The sequence below is a fragment of the Monopterus albus genome, unplaced genomic scaffold (genome assembly GCF_001952655.1).
Source record: "Monopterus albus unplaced genomic scaffold, M_albus_1.0 scaffold9.1, whole genome shotgun sequence".
In the NCBI taxonomy this organism is placed as follows: Eukaryota; Metazoa; Chordata; class Actinopteri; order Synbranchiformes; family Synbranchidae; genus Monopterus; species Monopterus albus.
This window is the reverse complement of record NW_018127889.1, coordinates 949,342-972,687: the sequence shown is the minus strand read 5'-3', so window position 1 is coordinate 972,687 and position 23,346 is coordinate 949,342. Positions and strand designations below refer to the sequence as shown.

Below are 23,346 nucleotides of genomic sequence, written 5' to 3'. Positions count from 1 at the left end.
ACGAAGTCCTTCATTAAGGTTAGGGGACCTCGTCATCATGGCTACAATAAGAAATGAAGTTAAGTTTATAGCACTATCGCGGTTAAAAGAAAAACCACTGACTGTCAATTTGAAATGGGACCTGGCTCACTCGTGATCGTGGCGAAATGACAGCAGCCAGTAGAGGATTGTGTCACTTGAATGTAAATGTGTTTATAATCTTTGTGGTCTAGTTTCATATTTAGGTGAGAAATGTGTGTTGTCAATCTTCTAAGGTAACTCTCTGAAAGAAAGCAGACACACAAGTGTCAAAATATTACTTTAAAAAGTGGGTTTCACTCACCATAGCACAGAGGTTCCAGTGGTGACGTGTATGGGTGGTGGGGGCCTCAAAAATATTTGTACCCAGAAAATTCTGAGAACCCCAACATCTCATTCCAAAATAAATGTTATTATTAATCCTGGTAATTCACAGGGACTATTTCCTCCTTAGCAAGGAAAACAGAATTCAGACTAACTTTGCTGTTGATTTTTAATGTAATTCTTTAATGGTTTTGACTACCACAAACAAATTTCTATTCTCAGTTTTATTTTGGCATTTGAGCAGCCGGAATCTGAGACCGACCTCTCAAAACCTGAACAAATAAAACTCTAAATATCTGTATTGCTGACTAGTGGTGAATGAGAAAAATGGTTGTTGGGCATTTGGATAAATTGGTGGTTTGAATACCAAACTTAAAGTTGCAGCTCAGTCAGACCAATCAGGCTGAATTTCATGTTTGTTTTGACAGTAAAAGCTTTGAGATGAGCCATACTGATGGTTACAGTATCTGTAAGACTGAAACTGTTAAGAGGTCCCAGAAAAGAAACACTGCACAAACGTAAAGATTTCATTCTTGTTGAATGCTTGCGTTGCCACAATAATAAAAAAAAGTCAATAATGGGAAAGTGGAAACTGCGGCATCACTTGCTTCTGGCCTCAGAAAGCAAAGACCCTTCAGTCGGTGTGTGTGTCTACCTTTTTCATTACTATGGCAGCAAACGAAACACCAGGTGTATATGTCTTAATTTTTGAATGGACAACCTCAGCTCAACACTGCATCTCCTCACATCTAATGATTCTCCTACACTTTGTTAACCCCTCCACACATACTGTACCTCCTCTCGTACATTCACTGTGACCCTGGCTATTGGTGGGACTTTTTAGAAGGAACAGTTATGAAGTTATGAATGGCAAACTCATTAGGAGTGAGCAGCGTCTGTGATTTTGTGGCGAGGTGGGAGAGTGCTCTTGTGAAAGTGGAGCACATTGCAGGTGCAAGAGTGCAAGTATTTTCTATAACAGCTTTCCAGGTGTCATTTGACCTCAGGGTTCACCTGCTTATGCTTCTTATTCCAAACTAGACATGCATGTACATGTGTGTGTGGGTTCGTAAATTTTTGAATGTGCTTGTGTACCACATATCCTGTATCCCTCAAACACAGATGTATACACACAAACTGTTTTATCCAATAGACATGAATGAAATAATGACCCTCAGGCCCTGTCCTCATTTTTCACATGCTTAATACGTTCTAATGTCTAACTCAATCATACTTTGCCCGTCTGTCTGTTTGTCTTTCCGCTTCATATTCACAAACAGCATAGAAAATGCTGCATTATTGTTCCGGTTTCCCCTGGTAACATGTGGAATCCAAGCTTACCTCACCACTTAGCTGCTTAACAGCTTCCCAAACTGTTTACGTTTGGATGTCAGTCATGCATCTTTTGTGCTTGAAGGAATCTTGATTTAATCAGGAATATCTGGTTTTCCCTTTGGTCATAAATTTCCTAAGAGAGAATGATGTCTGGACAAAGGAGCAGGTCCCTTCCTACGTAATCCACAGCCTTATTGGAAACAGGGTGCAAGTGATTGAAGTGTGTCCAGGCTTGTGTCAGTGGAGTCCACCACAGACAGCTGATAAAACTAACTCCATAAGGAGAGATTTTGGTTTGTTTCCTACCTGGGAAAATACTCTCACGTGCAACAGTCTGAATGTGATTTCAGCCTTTATCTTTTAATGGCGCTTTTTCCAACTTGGAGTGCCTGGAGGTTGTATTAGTTTCCCCTCTCATTATTTACATCATATACCTCAGATTATAGCACTTGTTTGCTATAATATAATATAATAGTATGGTAATATAAAATACTCAGATGATACGGCCGTACTGTCTTTACTGACTGATGATGAGGACCCCAGTATGTACCAGGCTAAAAGGTTAATTGAATGGTGTGATAAACACTCTCTTATTATTAACACAAAAAAGACAGAGAAAATTGTTTTTGGTCTTCCATCAGACAGCCAGCTTCCTTCTGTAATAATTCATATTGATGTACAGTAATTCAACAAGTTTCCTGTTACAAATACTTGGGGGTCATGATCAATGCTGGTCTGTCATGGGCTCCTCGCATTGGCAAATAGTATCTCCTTTGATTCCTCATGTCTTAAATAGCAAAAACCAAGTTTTGCCCTCCAACAGGTGATTTAGAGTTCCTTGTTTTAGAAAGAGCAGGCTGGAAAGCTCTTTTGTTCATTAGTCTATATTATTGTTAAATCAAAGTCAAGGTGTGGCTGTATCCAGAGACCATGATAATTACTTAAGTGAGGCTTGTAGAAGCAGTTTACTATTTGCTGTTATCGTTTGTTAATGTGTTGTTGTGATTGTTTGGCCTTGCATTGGAGCTGCCTTGTGTTGCAAGACAAATTTCAGCGTCGATCTGATAATAAAGTGTTATTGTATCATATCATGTCTCAAGGCTTGTCACCAGGGTGGCACGAAAGCAGTCACATAGATTAGATAGTGTTTAAGTACATCCTATGATGTAGTCCTCTGGGGGGGCTGTGACCATGTGCAAACTGCAGCATGAGAGACCTGAGTGGCAATTAACATGGGACCACACCTGCAGACAGCAAGAACTGATGAAGCGATGAAGAGATTTAGTGATGATAGTAAACCAATCTGCTGTAAACCTTGGCAACCATCAAGACCAGTCGTTTATAAGGTGGACTTACAATACTAACAATTCAGTGTGATGCTTAAGGTTAAATAGCAATACATAACAAGAAACTGTTCAGTGAACTCTTTACAGCCTCTTTCATGCCCTGTTAAGTGGAATGGGGCGCACCTGAACTAACATGTTAGCACTGCCTTGGGACTGACAGGACTAAGTATCGTTTCTTGCCTCAGACTCCTTACTAATGTTGATTTACTTTGGTTGATTGAGCTATCCACGCAAGCTCACGGGCATGAAACCATTATTTTGTGTGTTGTTAATCAATTCTGCAATTGTAAATATCTCAAGTCATTGTTTATCATTTCCATGTTCTGCATTCACTGGAGCTTTTTAGCAGCTTTTTCTTTTCACAGAAGCTGAATTCACATTTTATTTTGATGTGTTGGGTAATATTGCTGTCACACCTATATTGCGTTATGTTGGTGTGCAAACCAAATGGAGAGCAAAGGTATGCAAAACAGATGAAGTTAGTATTTTCTTTGTTTCTTTTTCCAGTAAATCTAATGAGGAAGGAAGATGAAGACTGGTTATTGTCCTGAGCCTTTAGCATCTGACCAAATCTTTGTTTATTTATTCAAACATCAATTTAGTTTTTATTTTTCAGAGATTGTTTAAATAAACCTTATACAGAAAAAAATATATTTATATCTCATTGGTTTTGCAGTGGAGAAACCCCTACGGCCACACAATGGGAAACAGACATCTGTGGACAAGGGCCTGAGGGAGAGATGGGAGCCTTCTATCCATCTGGATGGAAGACCTGTGGACCGGTTTGTCATCAGCTCCAACAAACACACGAGGTCTCACCACTTCACTAAAGTGGGCAAGGACAGTCGCTCTCATCTATTGGAGGATGTAGGTAAGACAGAAACAGAGGAAGAGTTCAAATGACAAGGTGACAGTAAAATTAGGACGTGAGGTGGCAAGATGTGATGGCTGCACAGATTAAGTGGCATGAACAAACTAAGTGGAAATGAATGAGAACGTGTTTCTGAGGGACCTGTGGAGTGCTGCTAGACAACCGCTAGACAAAAAGTCACTCAGAACAAAATTAATGGATGGAAAGTGAGAAATAGAAGTTAAATTATAGGGTGAGCTGTCAGATCTCGGAGTTCTGCACTTTGTCAAGACACGTGCCAAGAATGAGTAGGGGATAAGCAAAGATGTGTACAAAGCAGAGATTTTTTGGGATTAACAAATTCTATGGTAATTCCTAAACCTGCCATATAAAACAGGTCATTATGTTTCAGCGCAAATACAGTTTGCAGTTCTGACACAGTCCAACCTGCTTTTGTCATTATTCCATTTTTCTCTGTCCTTGGCATCTTAGAGGCACATTTCATCAGCAGCTCAAACCCTGCAGCCAACCCTTCTTTTCCAAATCCACACCAGTCCAACTCCTACAGCCAAATCTGCTGTGTTATGGCCATGCAAAATATGTGTTTATGGTAGTGCTTGTGGCAGAGGATAGGGAGGTATCATGTGATGAATCATTCATTGTCTCATACTGCATTCAAATAAGCATCTAACGGTGCCTTTGTGTGTGCCAACCTGTGTGCACTGTGGCAGCCGTGTGGTCTCTCCAGCTCTGTGGTCTCTCTGGTGCAGTTTGCCATAAATCTCTGTAAACCCAACTGCGTCTCAATGTTGCCTTTCCAGAAATTCCTTGCAGGTTGTGTGTTCCCTCAGCAGCATGAGAGCACCATCAGTCATCATAAATAACACAACGCTGTTAGCCTCTGCTTATTAATGGGCTTGGCCAGCTGCTGTTAGAGCAACAGAAGTGGAGAGATGACTTATTATGAGCAACAGGGAGCAAGATGGAAACGCCCAGTTTTCTCACAGAGTAGAAATCATGTACATTTAACCCCCCCCCTTACCCAGAAAATTAAGAAATAAAGATACATTTCCACCTGAAAATGTCTTCATCAGGCAGAGAATATCTGGTAAATCTGCATGTTCCTTTTTAAATTAATAACATTTAATGGTTGCTTACTAGTTTCCATTGGCAGCATCATTTAACCTCAAATCCTGTGTCTTTTTAGACCCTGACTGGCTTAACTTGGATGGCTTTGCTGTCTTGGGCGGTGCACCTGTCAGCAACTCATCAGCAGGTAAACTTGATTTCAGGGCATCTTTACCAACACATGGAAGTGGTGTGCCACAGTTAACAGCCATATGTTAAAGTATGTGTTTAAATACATTAGAAGTGGTTTGTTGAAATTTCCTGCTGTCATCGTGGATATAAAATGACATCAGTGAATCCAATGAGGTAATGATTCACAATACCATGTCTTGGGGCAATGGGCTCCTCTTTCTTCATTCCATTCCATTTGTTCTGTTTCTATGGCATCGGTGGGGAAAACACTCGCTCATCTCTGACTCATAGATTCCCATCTATTTAGCCAGAGATGTTTTCCTTGCTGGTGACCCACATTTAACATCTATTTTATAGTTTTGTTGGCTGTAATGGTATCCACCACATTAATTATCACTAATTTTCCTGTCACCATTTTCAACACACTGTAAAATCAATGGAAATTAATATTAGATGGGTAGGATTTTTTATAAGATGATTGCCAGATTATCCACACCTTGATTGATTAAAGTGTACTGTGGATGTATTTATGAGTCTACATTTGATAAAGTGAAACAATACCAATACTATCAACCCTTGCCAAAAATAGATGAGTAATTAATAGTCAATAATTTATCAGGAAAATCCTAAAGATTTTCTGTTTTCTAATTGTCCGATGTGCAGATGTTTAGATTTAATACCCTTGTACTTTGACTTGTTGGATAGCCACAACAGCAGCACAGTGGTGCAGTGGTTTGCACTGTCACCTCGCACTGAGAAGGTCCTGTGCTCGAGCCTGAGGTTGCATGTTCTTCCCATACCTGTCTGGGTTTTCCAAAGACATGCAGATACTCAATAATAAGTAGGTATGGTGGACCAATGAGGGATCTTCTGTAATATTTATGGGCTAAATCATCAAATGATAAATTAGTAATGAGACTATTCATGATGTAGTCCTAATATTTGTCTAACTTTTTTATACTAAAGGAGATGTTTTCTCATACAGCATGCTCATCTTAAAGTCAAGCACACTGTAAAGGAAGAAAGAAAATATAGAGCTTAAGACCAGGCCTTTAATAAATTACATTTCTTCTTTATTTCTGTGCAGTGTCATCGGGAATTTGGACATTTAAGTATATGTCATGTAAACAATCACCACCCTATTACAGGGCTAACACAAACAAATAGGTCATACTGTTTCTGTGAACAAAGGTTTCTCCAGACCACTTGACTTGGCAGGGAACATGGACAAAACCCATTTAAATTCCACACTGAAATGATCAGGAACAGCAGCTGAACCCAGGACCTTTCTGCTGTGAGGCGACAGTGTAAACCACTGAGCCACCACCCTGCTCTGGACTTTTACTTTTATTTGTTTGAGGCTCTTCTCTGGAGACACAGCTAATCATATCTGTTGAGCTAAAGTGAATGAAGCCAAAAGAAATACTGTGTTTCTGGTTAAGTAATGTTTGACTAAAGCCCAGTGAAAAGGAAGGGGGAAAGCAAATGCCTAGTTATCTCACTAACTAACTCAAAACTACTAAAAATGCTGTTTTATGTTATCCCTATAGTATCTCTAATTACCAAATTAAGTCTCTGCTGTAACACTGGTTTGTCTGTCTGTTTGGAGGGCATCCTCATATCACCTCTGCTCATCGAGCTTCCAGGAAAAGACAGAAAGGATGTGGCAGAGAAAGCATTGTGGAATCAGCGGTGTAGTGGTCCGCAGCATGATGACTGGGACCCAACTATGCACTGTGACCAGAGAGAGGAAGGAGAGGAAGAAGAAAACAAGGATTAAATCCAAATGGGGATATTTCTGTTTTAAGTTATAGCTAGTATGAAGAGAGACAGTCAAACAGGTATGGATCCAGGGGAGAGACAGTACTGGCAAAGAGTCATCCTCATTCCATATAACTGTCATATTTAACCATAACAATCTTAGTCTAGTTGCCAAAAAAGTACACAGAAATTCTAAACAAGAATATTTTACAATAAATACATAAATAAATTGATAATATAGGCTAGAGGAGATATGTGAGAGCCATTATTGACTAAAGCATGTAATTACTGTGCGGTATTGCATTCAAATGCCTAGTTTGATTTCAATCAAAGAATGGAAAAAATCATGTGGATAACCTCAAAACACTACAAACAGCAAGGAAGATGTGAAAGCACACAAAGCTGAGAGCAGACAAGGATTCAGAAAAAGATTTGGTCATTTACCAACCAAATGTTCAATGCCCTCTAGATCCAAAGGAAAACAAAATCAGTCTGCTGCACTGGGTGAACAAAGGGGAGAATAGAGGCAGAGAGACTTAAAGACGTGAATAGAGTGCTTCAAGTTTACTCGAAACAATCAACCTCTGTTTTCCTGGGAGCTTTTCTAGTGGGTGTTTATCATCCTCTGCACATCCTCACATCTGTGGTTTCCACTACACATACTGTATAGTGTCATGGTGGAACCCTCTAAAACTCTCTCCCTCTCCCTTTTTAAGCATAGCTAATGAAAACGTTTTGGGTGGTTGGGGGTTTTTGAGGTCGCCTCTCATGAAAAACTATTCCCAGTTGGTCTACCCTACCTGTTAGAAGGGGGAAACCATACATCACCACTTTGAATTTAATAAAATCCATTTTGTTATATCAGCTGACTGGTCGTTACTCATCCAGCTTACATGCTGCTATTTTGATGGGGAACAGGTTAGACCGTTTTCATCTGACAGTGATTATGAGAAATGGATAAAGGAGGGATCAATGGAGGAGAGGAAACAAAGATGAAAGAGTGGGAGGGACAGAAGAGTATTTTATATTGCCACTGCTATCGCTCAGCGCTGTAGCCAGATGAGGGGTTGCCTTTTGTTTGAACTGTTTTCCCAAACTGAATCATCACTAGGGTGGGATTAAAGCAGAAATCAGGACACCAAAAGTTGGGTCAGATGACGTGGTGCCTATGCATGTTCCTTTTGTGACAACTGGGCATATTTACAGTCACTGCTGGATGAAAGTGAAATATATTTATCTCGGAGTCATTTTCCATGACAGTTAGAGATTTAGCAAGGCCCTGAAGTCAATTCCAGCAGAGCGCAGATTACGAAAGATCTATGGGGTCATACAGGTAAGATGAGCTGTAGTGAACTCTGAATTTTTTCCCACCCCTCTTACCACCTACCTACAGGTCCAGTCAGGTCCTCACAAACTGCAGGCAGAAATCAGCCCTTTGTACAGCGTGCCATCAGGGTGGACAGAACAGCTCATCCATTGGGCGTGTCTAATACCAGGGCGCACAGGAGGGCACCTCAATCCTCCTCCGGTCCCAGGCAGCCCGAGAGAGCGTTGGCAGGAACCCCCCCGCTGGAAAGGAGACGGCAACACCACACCAAGCCTCAGTCGGACCAGAGGAACCGAAACATGCCCAAACTAAGTAAGAGGACCCCCATCTTACAGTCTTAATCACAACATTAAAGGAGCAAAGTTTCAGGTTTTAGACAAAAATTATGCTGAAGGAGGGATGTGAACATGATATAACTGTGTAGATGTCATCAGGAGCACCTCTAAACTCTAAACTAAATAGTTCTGAGTTAGTACATCATTACCACATTGATTTGAATGTATTACTGTAGCATAATTATTGAAAATAAGACCAGCAGGGTAAAGGCTGGCAGCATGTAGACCACATTTTGATCCAATTTTTTGCTTGGTTTTTATTTTCAGTCTTTAATGAAAATTTAGATTTTGTTTGTACTATCTTTAGTGTCCATAGTGTAAACCCTGGCCATGCCTGGTATCCCTTTCTATTCATAGCATCTGAGTCCGTTCATGTGGTGTCACTGCAGGCACAGAAAGCCCAGGTCCAGAATGTACCCGCCAACAGAGCAATCACAATCAAAGCAACCACACCAGGTACCTGCAGACTTATAGAGAATCACGGCATTCATCTACAGTAGAGTCCTCATTTACCTGTCTTTGCACTGTAAATATACTGTGCTGCACTGTAAAATAGCCCATCAGAATTCATTTAAGTAGAACAGCTGAATTCAATGATAGAGGTGATTTTAATAGTGGTTTCTAGTTAGATATTTTGTTTCTATGTCCTTGTGTATGTTTGTGTGTTGTCCAGAACCACCAGAGTATGAGGCCCAGGACATCAGTGTCAGGGTCATATCTCCTCAGTCAGTCCTCATATCTTGGGTTGACCCTGCTGTCGAGATGGGGAAAGTTGCCCCTGAGACATCCAGGTGGGATCTGTTCACTGTGTGTATGTGTGTCTGTTAATGACACAGAAAAAGAATTTATGACAACAGGAGAATAACCCCACTATAATAAAACACCCTAATTTTCTCTTAACATAGATTCTATACAGTCAGGTACAGGGAGAAGGGTGAGTCAGCACGTTGGGAATACAAGGACAGCGCCCAGAGGAGAGTGATGATAGACTCCCTGTCTGCTGACGGCATGTACGAGTTCTCCATCAGAATTTCTCAGGGAGAAAATCATGGGAAGTGGAGCGTCTCCGTCTTTCAGAGGACCCCCGAGTCAGGTAGCTGTTACCACCATCAATGATGAGAATTGCTTATAAAAGGTAATAGTATAGTTGGTAATTTAGCTGAAGGATAATGATGGAAAGTGACTTTTGAGAGCAGTAACTATAGCAAACCAGAGCCCTGCATTTTGTCTAAAAGAGAAATTATTCTTACAAAATAACACCAGTCTTGCATAACCTTGTTTGTTAGCTGTTTTTTTGTTGTTTCCTCACACCACACTTCATCAAATTCACCAGCTGTTACCCCCATTTAATATTTGATTCTAGCCTTGGCTGCAGCTCTGACACGACTCCAGTTTTTACACCAGTTGAGCCGCACTTCCTAATAGTGTCAGCAATAACTGTCTGTCTCACAGGTCAGATCTTCATCTGCACTTCCATATAGGATCTCAAATGTTGGTTCTTGACAGTGAATGGCAGCAATATTTTCCTCAGCTGAAGCCTCCTGGCGCAAATGTTCTTGCTTTTATATTGTTTTGGCAGCAATTTCCTCACCCTGTTCCCTTTGTACTGCTTCTGGTTTCTGCTACTCCTCCTTTCATGGCTGTCTTTCCATTGACTTGTGCTTTCCTCACTTGCCAGCACCATCTGGGCCACCAGAGAACTTTGAGGTGAAGCCGCTACGAGGGAAAGGAACTGCTGTTACAGCAACATGGGATCCACCTGAAGAACCCAATGGGAGGATAAGAGGTCAGACCTAGGGGGGTGGAGGTCAATCTGATAATAAATGTAGTGTTGCTGTTTCACATGAGGACTTTCTGCCATTCTAGTGCCCCTTACATTAGTGTTCTCCAGTGCCCATGAATTTTTTCAACTGACAGTTTTGGTACTGTAATTTGATTGCTGCAATGTCCATATGGATGGGCACTAAACATAATTTGCAATATGCAAGGAGGCTGATGTTGTCAGCTGTTGCTTAGTCACATCTTTGATTTGAGAACTCCCTAAATTAGTCAGTATGTTAGTTACTCTTTGTCATGATTCAAGTCACTGGGTAATGTATAGTGTTGAAGCCACAGGACTATTTGATGCTGTGAGTTTTGTACAGTAAATAGCACAGAGTACCGTGCCAGTGGCTTAGAATGTGCTGAAAAAACATCAACAGAAAGTAACAACTAATGGGAATTAGTGCTAACATTAGCAAGTTTGGTTATTCAACCTCTAGTTTTCAGGCTTGCTGGATCCTCCCAAATGTTGAATGTTGTAAAGTGTTATGGTAGCCCCCCTCACCAGGAGGGTGAGGGAGGACTGAGGTTGGACTCAAGTGTGCAGACCCAGGTGCTAGGGGGAAAAAACATGACGGTAGCAGGTAAAGAAAGAGAACACAAAGTATCAAAAGAACATAACATGGGAAGGTACGGTACTTGGATATGTATAATATGTAGTGTAGTGTAGTGTAAATTAGCGTAGCGCGTAGGTAGTGTGTTTGAGTCAAGCCAAAACGCACAGTGTCTGTCAGCGTAGCATTCTACCAACATGTACAGTCCACGTTACTATGTTAATGTTCCAGCCCAAACTTGAGCGTCTGTCAGCGGTATAAATAAGGAGGAGAAGGTAATCATCGGGATGCACCCCAGCTGTGTGCATCGACAAACCAGTCGCTAATTACTGGAATGCAACACAGCTGAGGTGCAGAGCCCACAGGATAGAGAGAGCAGAGGAGAGAAAGACGGAGGAGAGGCAGCGGCCACCGAGCGGCCCTGACATAAAGGGACAGATGTCCTTCTTGCTGTGTAGACAGGACAAAAAATTCTATGCATTTCTGAATTAGGGTTTTCAAGGGCTTTTCAGGAAATTTTCTTGTGAATGGTCTCACCACATCACCTGCAACAACTGTTCATGCTCTACCTCCAAATAGATTACATCCTGTCCTACGCTCCTGCTATGAAACCATTTGGAATGAAAAGTGTGACATACCGTGGCAGCACCACCACAGCCATCATAGATGGCCTCACACCAGGAGACCGTTACATCTTCAAGATTAGAGCCACCAACAGGAGGGGACAGGGACCACAGAGCAAGGCCTTAACTGTTGTCATGCCAGGATGTAAGGACTCTGACTATATTTCCAAGCATGTGTATATAAACTTTGTTTTATTCTAAATGCAATGTTTGTCCATTGCCAGCCAGCCGTACTGCCTCATCGTTCTCAAAAACCAAGGACAGCCACAGGACTAGCCACACTCCTTCCAAACAGGATACCGACCATGATGAATCCAACCTGCAGACAACAGAGGCGCCAGATGAACTAACCACACCTTCTCAGCTGCACCCTGTTGCACCTGTCAACAGGCGTGTACGCCCACTTTCCCAGACACGCTCCTATCACAGCATCTTCTCCTCAGTAAGAGGCTCAGTCAGAAATGTGGTCAACAGAGGTTCATCAAGACAAAAAGCACAAGATATGGAAGATGAGGAGGAGGAAGAAGAGAAGATATTTACAACACCACCTCCAGCAGAAGAAACAACAACCATGGAAGTTGCACCAGAGACAAAAGAGCCAGACAACAATGTTTCCCCTGAATCTGAGGATGAAGTTGGGTATGAGGAGGATCCCATGACAACCATGACCCCCAGCATCAAAGTTTTGATACCTTCCCAAATCAAACCAGCTTCTAGTCATCCCAATTCACAGCCCAGAAGACCCATTAAGATCAGGCTCCATCAAAAATCAGGATCCAAGGAGGCATCCTCATCCTCATCTTCTTTTCCCTCTACTTCATCTTCATCCTCTTCATCCCCACATATTCAAGAATCAGCAGGCCATAGGAAGGACCATGTAACTTCTACATACCCAGAGAGCAAAAACACCAATGATAAGTCCAGCATAACAGATAACAAACCCCTCATTCCAACTGTGAAACAGACCCATTCACAGCAGACAGATGTTACACCTGTAAGTAGAGGTTCTGCTTTAGCAGGGCGCACCACTGGGTCTGGTTTTGGTTCCAGATATGGCCATGGCCGAAGACATCCTGGAATTTTGTTTAGAGGAAATTCAACCCAAATAATGAATGGTTACAAACCTGCCATCACCTCACAGTCAAATTTACCAGGCAGAACTCCAAACCAAGCAACATCACAGTCCACTTCACCAGACAGGATTCAAAACCATAAAACGTCACATGTCTTCAATTCTGCTATATCTAGGTCCACTTCAGGAAGTCCTCCTAACAACCAAGCAACATCAGATACAGTTTCTTCTGACAGATCACAGTCCACTTCAGAGTCTAGGTCTCATGGCTCTACTTTGCGCAGCTCAGGAACCAATCCTTCTACCTCACAGAGTGGTTCACGACACTCATCCAGCACAGACACATCAGGCTCTTCTCAGTCAACTTCACACAGAGGCTCTCACATCTCTGCAAGTTCCCATGGCACATCACCTGAACGAGACACGACATACAGGGATAGAAATGATGACAGTACAAACAAAAACATAGATGAAGAAGTAACCAAATTTGAGGAGCCTACTTCAAGCTCTAAGACACAAACTACAGAGGAGAAGAAAAGGGAAGAAGAGGGAGGGGAAGAGACCACCAATGAAAACCCGGTGGTTTCTCGTACCAAAATTAGCTCCACATTTCCAGAAAGATTCCCTTGGCCAGCTAGTCGTTACCCAAACAGGTTTAGTTCAGGGACGAGAGCATCATCTTCCAGGCTGGATGCTAAGACCCCCTGGACATGGTCATCATCCTCTGTAGGGGCCAGCAGACCCATCTTGAGGGGTGCTACAGGAGTGTCTTCAATACAGGAAACCAGTGAAAGTCAAAGGACTCCTTCCACTCTTGACCCACTAAAGAATGGGGTAGGAGTGGGCTCAGTTAAACCTTTGTTGACCAGTCAAAATACAGCATCTAGTGACACGAGAAACCCAGCTACCTCCTCCTCTTCTTCATCAGCTTCCTCTGCATCCACTTCTTCAAGTGATAATGTTAAGGATTATGTTGATGAGAGCAGTACAGAAATCAGTGGAAAAAATGATAAAGATGCAGACCCCACAGTGTCCAAAAATAACCCAGCTGTTTCTTCAGCTGACCTTCATAGAAATACAGAAGACAATGAGAGTGTGGATACAAGGGAAACATCATCCAGGACCAGGCCTGGCACATTCTCTGGACTCACTCCAACTCATCGTCGTCCAAGTGTAGGGGTCAGTGGGAGAGTGCGCTCTCCTCTGCTGGCTAACAGGCAGTTTGGTGGGTCTAGGGTTCCCATCCGACCACAGCCAGCACAGAACCCTAGGCTGGGTTCTTCTACATCTGATTCATTCTCGTCATCGTCTGAGTCTTCTTCTTCATCAACCTTGCCCCAGACAGTGTTGACCTCTGATCGTAACTTTGGCACTGGCATTGCTAGGACAGGGGGATTAACTGGAGGCAGCTCCCAGTCTACATCGTCAGTTTCATTGTCTTCATCAAGAGACAGCATTAGGGGCCAAGGGGGTAGGTCTCGGTACCCTGTCCTCAGAGGGAAACCAACAAACGGAGGTGCACTCAAAACTGGAAACGGTAAAGTGAATTATATTACTCAGAAGATCCAAAGATTTACTTGGCCATCAAAAGCTAAATAAATGATAAATAATAGGTAAATAAAATAACTTTGCTTTCATCATACAATCATTTAGGAAAAAATGGACGGCCCAACCTGACAGCTGCAAATGATAAAGAGTCCTCTTCCTCTCATGGAACCAGCAAAGCTGTTGGTCAGAGGTTTATCACTGGACCTGATGGGAGCAAATGGGTAACTAAGTTTTATGAATGTATTGTAATCATAGTTGTAATCTTAGATTGTGATGAATATTATTCTTAAAATAAATCTTTGCTCTAAAGTACATGCAGTCAATAAAAATGTGCTTTGAGGCAGATAAGGTCTCTAAGTTCTTTCTTCCTTTGTTGGCATGCTATAGTTGGTAGACTTGGAGCTGGGGATTCTTATGAATCAGGATGGACAAGTTCTCCAAGACTCCCAGGGCAAACCCAAGAGAGTGGTGCTTGGCGAGGATGGGCGCACAATATTTGGTGATATGATTCAGTCAGTCTTATATTAAAGTTAAATAAACATAGCTTGAATATGTAGATTTAAAAAGTACTTTAATTGATTCTGTACTACATTTGTTGCACAAATGTTATAGAATATTTGCCCACTGTCAATATTTTACATGTAAGTTAGCCAACACTAATTTTACACATCAGTATTTGGTTATATAAATGTGGTGCACAGTTGGTTTCTTTTCCATCCAAGACAAAGTCAGGAATATTCAGTTTCCTTTTCTCCTCGCTCTACCCCTTCACTGACTACCAGACCACATGGGCAGTCCACTGTTAAACCAGGAAGGTTTGGCTTTGTTCGGCCACAGCAGAGATAGTCAGCCTGTGGTTAATCCCAAAGACAAGGTGCTCATGGTTGGAGGGAAACCTCTACTTGGTTTGGACTTGCCCCACCTCAGGACCACCACCACCACCACCATGGCTCCTACCACCACACCTGAACCCACCACCACTGAATGGACCACAGAAGAGTGGACCACTGCACTGATATACCCAACCTGTCCACCTGGTACCTTCTCCAAAAAAGATGAATATGGGTATCCAGTACTGGACCCAGAAGGAATACTGGACTGTTATCCAGAAGGTGAGTCTTTGACATGAAATCCATAGTACACTGAAGATGGCATCATAAAATTTATATAGGGAGTCTCTACTAGTGAATCTCTCAGCTGTATTGTTTGTCATATCCATGAGTGTTTCCTCTTTGTACCTGCAGACTCCTGTAACTCTAACTGTGTGTGTGTGTGTGTGTGTGTGTGTGTGTGTGTAGATGTGTATATGCATGTGAGACCACATCAACCACATGAAAGTGTCCACATCTGTGGTCTGGCAGTGGTGAGCGTACTGCTGGTTTAAAGACAATGCGAGCTGTCAGTCGCACACTGCCATTAGTGGTATAATGTAAAGATAATAACTGAAACACAATCATAGACATGCATGAACACACAAATTGTGGGCATTAGCCTATATTTATTACAGCACACATGGAATGGAATTTCAAAATAATGAAACTAAACCATGTCTGTAGATGAGATTTATAAACAAAATAGAAAAAGTAAAATCAAATAGAAAATATCATTGAAGTAATATTTGATTTCTAAAAATACCCCAGATACATACACAAATGTTTTGTTATGAAGAGTCAGCTTTCTCACTGAAACAAAATAATGTGACAAAGATTTTCTTCCCACCTTTGCAGCTCTGTACTGTGCTATGAGGTGTCCGTTATTAGTGCAGCAGGGGCACATATAACCTCATATCCAACACACCCAGCTAACTCAGACTGCTGGAGAGACATTTCCTTGTAAAATCTAGAATAGAGAAAGCAAGGCCAGCGGGGATTTTACGGTACTTGTCACTGAGTTATTAGACACTTGAGTGAAATCCAGCCAGGGTTACTTGTGTCAAAATATGTATTAGTGCTCGAACCTGCAGTATGTGTTCAAGTAGGTTTGTGATGTGTGGGTGTACATGTTTGTGTGTGCGTGCCTGTTTGGAAATGAGAACACAGCCATGTGAAGCTTATGCCACAGCTTGTTCTACTTCTCTGGCAGAGGAATTCTAAGGATTGGAAATAGACTACAGTGTGCACTGTATTGTTACACTGACCATGGTGCCTGATGCTTTAGCTCTTTGGAAAGGTAATGGCTGAGTTTGGCTTTGGACCAGCTGTCTCCACTGGGCTGAGACAGACTAAATCGCACGGTGTGGTTGTTGTTTTTTGACTGTTTGTTGTCTGTTTTTCTGTCAGTGGATCTGTTTTCTAGCTCTGCCCTCTTCCTCCTCTTTGCCTTGCATGTGGTCTTCACTTTGTTTCTCTTTTTGTATGTTTGTTTGGCTTGGTTTTGGTTCATCACAGGGTTTTGGATATTTTTCACTCTGGATTGTTTTTAATCACTTTGATTCCCAGAAGCAGGACCCATACTGCATGTGAACTGCATTACTAAGCAGAAGAGAATGCACTGGCTTATGATTTAATGCAGTGTATTTATTGTACATAATGTTGCTTTGTAATGTAATAGATTAACCCCAGCTTCAGCTACACACCAGCTAACTAGAAAACTGCAGTGCTGAGTTAGATGATTTGCACTTTGCTGTTCAGCTGTTTGGATGGGTAAAGAAATCTCTTGCATATGAGCATCATTTTATATTTTCTTTCTTTTTTTGGTTTTGCTAGAAAATTCACTTTGAGCGTTACAATATTTTCATAGCATGTCCCTGCCACAGCTCAAAGCCGTTTGCATGCGTGTGGACCAGGATGTAATGCCAAGGTCCACTGGTGCAGCACAGGGTGGAAAAAAGGAAGGAACTAGTGAATTTCACCCTCTAAATTAATTCACACTTGTCAACCTTGGTCACTTGTGAAATGGCTCACATGGAAAATATGGGTAGCAAAACATTACATAACAGTGCAGCTTTGGGTGTTGGATTTTTTTGAAGCGAGTTCACGCATCTGCCCCCAGTTAATAAAATCTCTTTGACATTCCTGTTACACAGCTCATGGTGAGAATTACAAGTGATTAATAAAACACAGCAGCATATTTTTGAGTAAGTATCATCTATTTTAATCAAAAGCTCACTGACACATGTGTTGTTGCTAGATAATCTTTTTGTCCAGACCACCATGCTGCCACCCACCACTACCACTACCACCACCACAACTACAACAACCACCACCACCACCACCACAGAGATTCCGACTCCAGAGCCACACATCAGACCCGTCAACAGAGGCCCCTCATCTGAGTTTGACCTCAGTGGCAAGAAGCGATTCACAGGTACTCAAAGACAGAAATAAATGTGTTTATTAGTGAGTCTATGCTCATGTACGGTCTTTACTCTTGCAGGAATTACTTCCCTCTTCCTCTGTTTGCTGCACAACCTAATATAATCTCTTCTAGAGTTTATCCTTTAGCTTCCTGGGTGAGTCTACCTCACATTTCAGATTCAATATCACATTCCCGTTGTGAGTGATGTATCTTTTTTAAAAGGAACATAACCACCGGAGAAAGATACACAGGAAGTTTAAATTCATCTGTATGAAAAATTATCATTCCAGATTCTTCTGAATAGCAAGAGATTATACTTTTTCTAACAAGAAAAACACTAACTTTCTTAATGGCATAATAAATAGAATATACAGTATCTTTACCTAAGAAAGTCAAAGAACATAACTGGCCGTGCGTGCTTGGCTTCCAGTATCACATCTTGTTTATGTCTACAGTATGTTTATGAGTGTGCATGTATGTGTTGAAGGGCTCTCTGTGCTGTAAATAATGATAGGCTGGTGGAAGTTCTGTTGTGTTTTGTGGAGGAGTAATAAATCTGGACCTCTATCTTGGCTTTCTCAGAAATGGCTCAAAAATAAATGACCCTGTCAGGCTTTAGAGTAGTAATTGGCCAAGATAAAGAAAACTCAACAAACACTGCTTCAGTGGAAATAATTGTTTTTCCATTTATCCATATCAATATGTCAGTAAAACAGTAGAGCAGAGATATCCTGACTTTTAGACTTTAAGATGGGATGTGCTCCAAAGACAGTTGATACTACCCTTCCCATAAGGCAACAAAGGCCACAACATGGCAAATGTCCCATAAGTAATTTTCACAGCTCCTCAAGGGCCACAGAAAGCATTCTGGCTATGTAACACTTCCCATGACAAGCAAATGAACTTTGACATTTAAAATTGGTGGAGTTCCCCTTTAATTTTGAATGGCGATGAGGCAGCTACTTTAGAGCCATGTGGTTATTGTAAAATAATGCACAGATTCTGGCCTGTCAGAATCAAAGGTTATCACTGTGGATGGGAATGAGCCCCTTCAATGTGAGCCTGACTAATGATTTGGATAAAACCTTGAGTAATGGTTCCACCATTGACTGTAGTATCAGAACAATGATTTTCATTGGCTACAGAAACAACAGTGGAACGATAACACGGCTTATTCTGGACACCATCTATGTTGGTAATCGTTGACTTTCTTATAATCCTCCATCTGAAAAAGCCATTACTCTCCCATGTTCTAAGTTAAAAACAGACACAAGCAGAGGAGCAGTGAAAATCATTAACGTTTAATATGCTGACCTCAGCACAGAGACAGAAGAGTCTGTTGGCTCGATCTGGAGACATCCTCTTTTCTGTTTTTTTATTATATTTTAGGTCCAATTCAGCAGCCTACCAGTCTGACATGTTTTACATGAACTGTCTGACAGAGACTTCCTCTTTGTCTCCTTATCTGTCCAGGTTTGGTTTGGTTTGAATTAATCAACCCAAGGCAGACATGGGACAGAAAGCATTAACTAATAATTCTTCACAATTGCGTGAATTTGCCTCAGAGTGGGTTCCAGATGGATAGAGTTGTCCTGACACTGTTTCACTGTGACTTTTCATCCACCTCAGGCTCACAGATGCCAGTTTTTGTCTGTGTTTTGGTTTTTCGACAACCAGAAGAAGACAACATATCTCTGTAGGGACATGCTTTTAGTTATAAAAGTGAACACAAAGCAAAACACCAGAATCTTCCACATGGATGACTATGCATAGATCCTGCTCATGTGGATTTTATATAGAAATACTGCCATATGAGCACACTGTGTACAGACAGAGATATAAATCTGCTCACCATGATGACATATCATGTATTTCACTGTATGAATGTGAACTACATAGGCCATATTATTGCATCTAGAAATAGATTTGGAGCTTGTTACAGTCTAAACCCATACAGACTGTGTTGATGTGTAAATACTGACTCTTAGCCTGTGCACTGGGCCAATCATCTGGGGAGGTGGGAGCAACTCCAGGCTCCAGTGGTTCCCTCCAAATCCCAATCAGAGTAGGAACTGTGGGATATCTGAAGTACCCATAGCTGTAGGTCCAGCTCACATTTATAGAATCATTGAAACCAAATGCACAAAAGAAGGGGGCATAGGGGTGGGGGGGATCATGTGAGAGACCAGGCTAACCTCTGATAGTAGCTTTTGAATTCTGAGCTGTAAACACACAAGATTTGTCAACAATACAAGTTAATAGTTGAATTTATTTAAAATATTCAATGTTAGGAAATAACTTCCTAATATTTAGGCTGTAAAATACCTAACTTAATTCCTTACCATCCCTTTTTTTTTAGCTCCCTATGTGAACTACATCCAGAAGGACCCAGGTGCTCCGTGCTCCTTGACGGAGGCTCTGGAGTATCTACAGGTCGACATCCTGGAAGGCCTGATAGAGAAGGACAGACGTTTTGCAGCCAAGCAGAGCCAGCCTCCCAAAAGCAAGCCCCATAACATCACTGTGGTCGCCATGGAGGGCTGCCATTCGTTTATCATCCTGGACTGGGCCCGCCCACTGAAAGATGATATGGTGTCAGGTAAGAAGTGTTGTTTCACGAAAGCATGAAGTTGAACCTGATTAAAAATGAGTCTTTGTTTAATTAATCTTTGCTAAGCGATCGGTATATAACTCCTTGGTGTTTGTTTTGACTTAATTGACTGTTTTGCCATTATTTGGTCAAAATGTTCAATATCAAAAAGAAGAAATGAAAGTACAGAGAAATAAATATACAGTAACAGCCCTACTGTATGAGATATGGTGGACTATCAGAGGTAACAGTCTGGCCAGCCAGAGAAGCAGTGTGTTTTCTTTGGCAAGATTATACAAGCTTCTGTTCATGGTGTGTGCTGATCCCTTCTCTGATGAATAAAACAGACAGATATTCTGTACTGTCACTAGTGTTCTCTCCTCAGTTTCTTTCCATTTCTTCTTCTGGATGTTTGCTCTTTACTCACTCACTATCTTGACTCTATCTTTGTTACTTTAATGTGATTTCATACCTAATTTATCTGGACAATTTGTCACCTGGTTGCAATTTTCTCCCATTTAAAGAAAAATGGGAAAGTAATTAGTTTTCAGTACTGTGATGCTGATCACCAGTACTTAACTATACAGGGGGTATGAATGATTCAGGAAAACATTTAAAACTTGTTTCTTGAAGTTGTGTATGATGCCAAAAATTATTTGTATAACTTTTAGTTATACAAACATCTCATATGATTTAATGTGAATTTCCTAATAGAATAGAATATTGTTTCACTCTACAGAAGAATCTGGTATAATCTAACACAAATACTGTAAAACCGGTAGACATTATCTGCAGGTACAATTTACAGACTGACAAGGCACAGTTTTAGTTACTGGGGCGTGTTTGTACGACCTTATCTTATGAATTATGGGTCACAGCTTTCAAAACAAGCAGACTGAAAAAGCTGTTAGCATGTGGATCCAATAAACGAGGGACAATTACGTGAGTTTTAATTTAAAATCCAACTTCTGGTTCGATTTACTGTGACGCATGAGGGCCTTTGTTTCACATTTTTGGGCAGCACATGCATATTATTCATTGAGCATTAGAAGTTTTGCTTTTGGTTCAAATTGACAATTTCTTAGGAAACTGTTTACAGTAATGGATTTCTACCTAAAGTAGGGAACGATCAAGCACAGGGGCAGACGGCAAAGGCAGCACAACTTTATCAAACCTCAGTTTAACAATGTAAAATAGAAATGAATTAAAAAAAAACAAACAAAGTAGCTAATATTTCCCCTGTCAGCAGCCAGCTGTGTTGGTGTGGCTCCAGTAAAAATGAAAACTTCCAAATAGTTTTTATTGACTTTTGGCAGAGATGGTCTCTAAGTGAACAGTCGAGGGCCGTGTGAACTCAGGTTGCTTGTCAGATTCTGAGCGTTAGTCTGTGTGCTTGAGAAGAAGTAAACAGACTAACGCTCAGGAGGACAGTCAGCATGAGCTACAGTAAAAGTCAAAGCTGTACTTTTTCTTCAGAGTTAAATGAGTTTGGGAGACCCCCGCCTCTTATTAAATAACACCATAAAATAAATATGAATATAAACATTCATAGGTCATGTGAGGTGAAGATTGCTGAAGCAAAACACTTTTCCAGGCTTTAGAGAATTTCACATAAATGTAAATACATGGTAGACAGGTCTTTTTATTTCCCTGTGATTCCAGTTTTTGTGCTAAGCTACTGTAAGCCAACCAGCTGTTGGCTGTAGCTTTGCATTTACTACAGAAAGATGAGAGTGGCATTGATTTTCTCATCTAACTCTGCAAAATATAGAATACATGTATTTTTCAAGTAGCATTCTACTGTGTTCATTTGGTGTTGAGCCTCAGCAGTGGCACCTGTAGAAAATATTTAGCTGGGGGCCCAGATGGGGCCGGTGGAAATACTACATCTCTTCATTTAACATAACTCCTGTTGCTGTGAATCAGATTGGACTTGTTCTAACAGCTAATGAGCTCTGGCCTTCATGTTGTATTGTTCCCTCCAGGCTACATGGTCCACAGTGCTTCATATGATGATGTCCTTAACAATAGATGGTCCTCTAGATCCTCCAGTGGGACACACTTGGCTGTGGAGAATCTCAAACCCAACTCTAGGTAACAAACAACCACCTGGTTTGTGCTTACTTTATCGCTGTATGCGCACATGCAACACACCTTCAGCTTTAGTGATTCAAAGCATTTTGTCATGCATGGGAGTCACAGAGAACAAAAGTGATGTCAAACCAGACTGACACAAATCAGAGCAGAGTTATATTGCAATTCTTGTTTAAGAAATCAGAAAATCCTTGGCATAAATCAGTTTGGCTAAATGGAGGTAGATTAAAAACAGATTTGAATCTGCACCAAAATGTGTCTCTGTAGAGACCCTGGAAAAAATCAGTGGAATATAAATACAGCATGTTTTATCTACCATTTAGATAGACATACAGTGACCTCTGTCTCTTTCAGTTGTTAATGTTTGCACATCCTTGTCATACAAGTCATAATTTTCAAATTAAGCACATGAAACATCCAAGAGAGGATGGAAAATGTTCTTGAAGTAATTCCTTTTTTATTCATTCAGGGTTATGTGTTGAAAAAGTGTAAATGGAAAGTGTAAATGTTACCAGTAACATTTATTCTTTTTTTTTTACTTATTGACTAGCTATACATATGTGGTACTAGAGTTTTAATACTCAATAATGTACACAATACTAAATATATTTATGTATCATTTAGTCACTTAACGATAAAAGTTGGATACTCTAAAATAAACTGACTAAAACACAGTAAAGAAGCACTGGCATGCACCAGAAAATAGCTGAATAAACAGCAGACACAAAGGTGAAACTGCCAGCATGCTGCATCTTTTCCACTGTAACAGCGATTGCATCAAACTACTCTAAAAGTCCAGAAGGTCATCCTTCATGTGGTTCTCCAACTAAAAATATATATTTTAGCAATTAATCTTACCATTATCTACTGGAAAACAGCTAGCTAATGTCAGATGTGTGAGCTCATCAGGAACAGAAGTATCATCTTGGCTGGTGGAAGCATGAATCTGTTGAGATGTAATGATAGATGGCTCATCTTGGGCTGTAGGACAAAACACCTGCTACTCCACACAAACACTAGAGCTGCATGCTAGAGAACAGTTTTCCAAGAGGTTGCAAAGAGGATTCCCTTCCCTGGCTGTGGGTTTGTATTCATGACACTGCATCTCCTGCAGTTACTGTTGATCATGGGATGGTTCATAGGACAGTGTTGTCACTTCCTAAGCCAGAAATACTGGGATACAAATTTACA

The 23,346-nt window shown here is 41.1% G+C and overlaps 1 protein-coding gene across 1 annotated transcript in view; it reads left to right on the top strand.

Moving 5' to 3' along the window:
* fndc1 (fibronectin type III domain containing 1) overlaps nucleotides 1–23,346 on the top strand; it is a 27,634-nt gene that overhangs the window by 2,358 nt on the left and 1,930 nt on the right. The window contains exons 2-16 of the mRNA XM_020587846.1: nucleotides 3,700–3,894; nucleotides 5,081–5,149; nucleotides 8,288–8,533; nucleotides 8,914–9,012; nucleotides 9,230–9,347; nucleotides 9,462–9,649; nucleotides 10,235–10,342; nucleotides 11,511–11,699; nucleotides 11,779–14,163; nucleotides 14,280–14,395; nucleotides 14,562–14,673; nucleotides 14,957–15,286; nucleotides 17,304–17,480; nucleotides 19,831–20,070; nucleotides 22,047–22,155. Of these exons, the coding sequence (XP_020443502.1) occupies nucleotides 3,700–3,894; nucleotides 5,081–5,149; nucleotides 8,288–8,533; nucleotides 8,914–9,012; nucleotides 9,230–9,347; nucleotides 9,462–9,649; nucleotides 10,235–10,342; nucleotides 11,511–11,699; nucleotides 11,779–14,163; nucleotides 14,280–14,395; nucleotides 14,562–14,673; nucleotides 14,957–15,286; nucleotides 17,304–17,480; nucleotides 19,831–20,070; nucleotides 22,047–22,155 (4,681 nt within the window). The remainder of the gene's footprint in view (nucleotides 1–3,699; nucleotides 3,895–5,080; nucleotides 5,150–8,287; nucleotides 8,534–8,913; nucleotides 9,013–9,229; nucleotides 9,348–9,461; nucleotides 9,650–10,234; nucleotides 10,343–11,510; nucleotides 11,700–11,778; nucleotides 14,164–14,279; nucleotides 14,396–14,561; nucleotides 14,674–14,956; nucleotides 15,287–17,303; nucleotides 17,481–19,830; nucleotides 20,071–22,046; nucleotides 22,156–23,346) is intronic.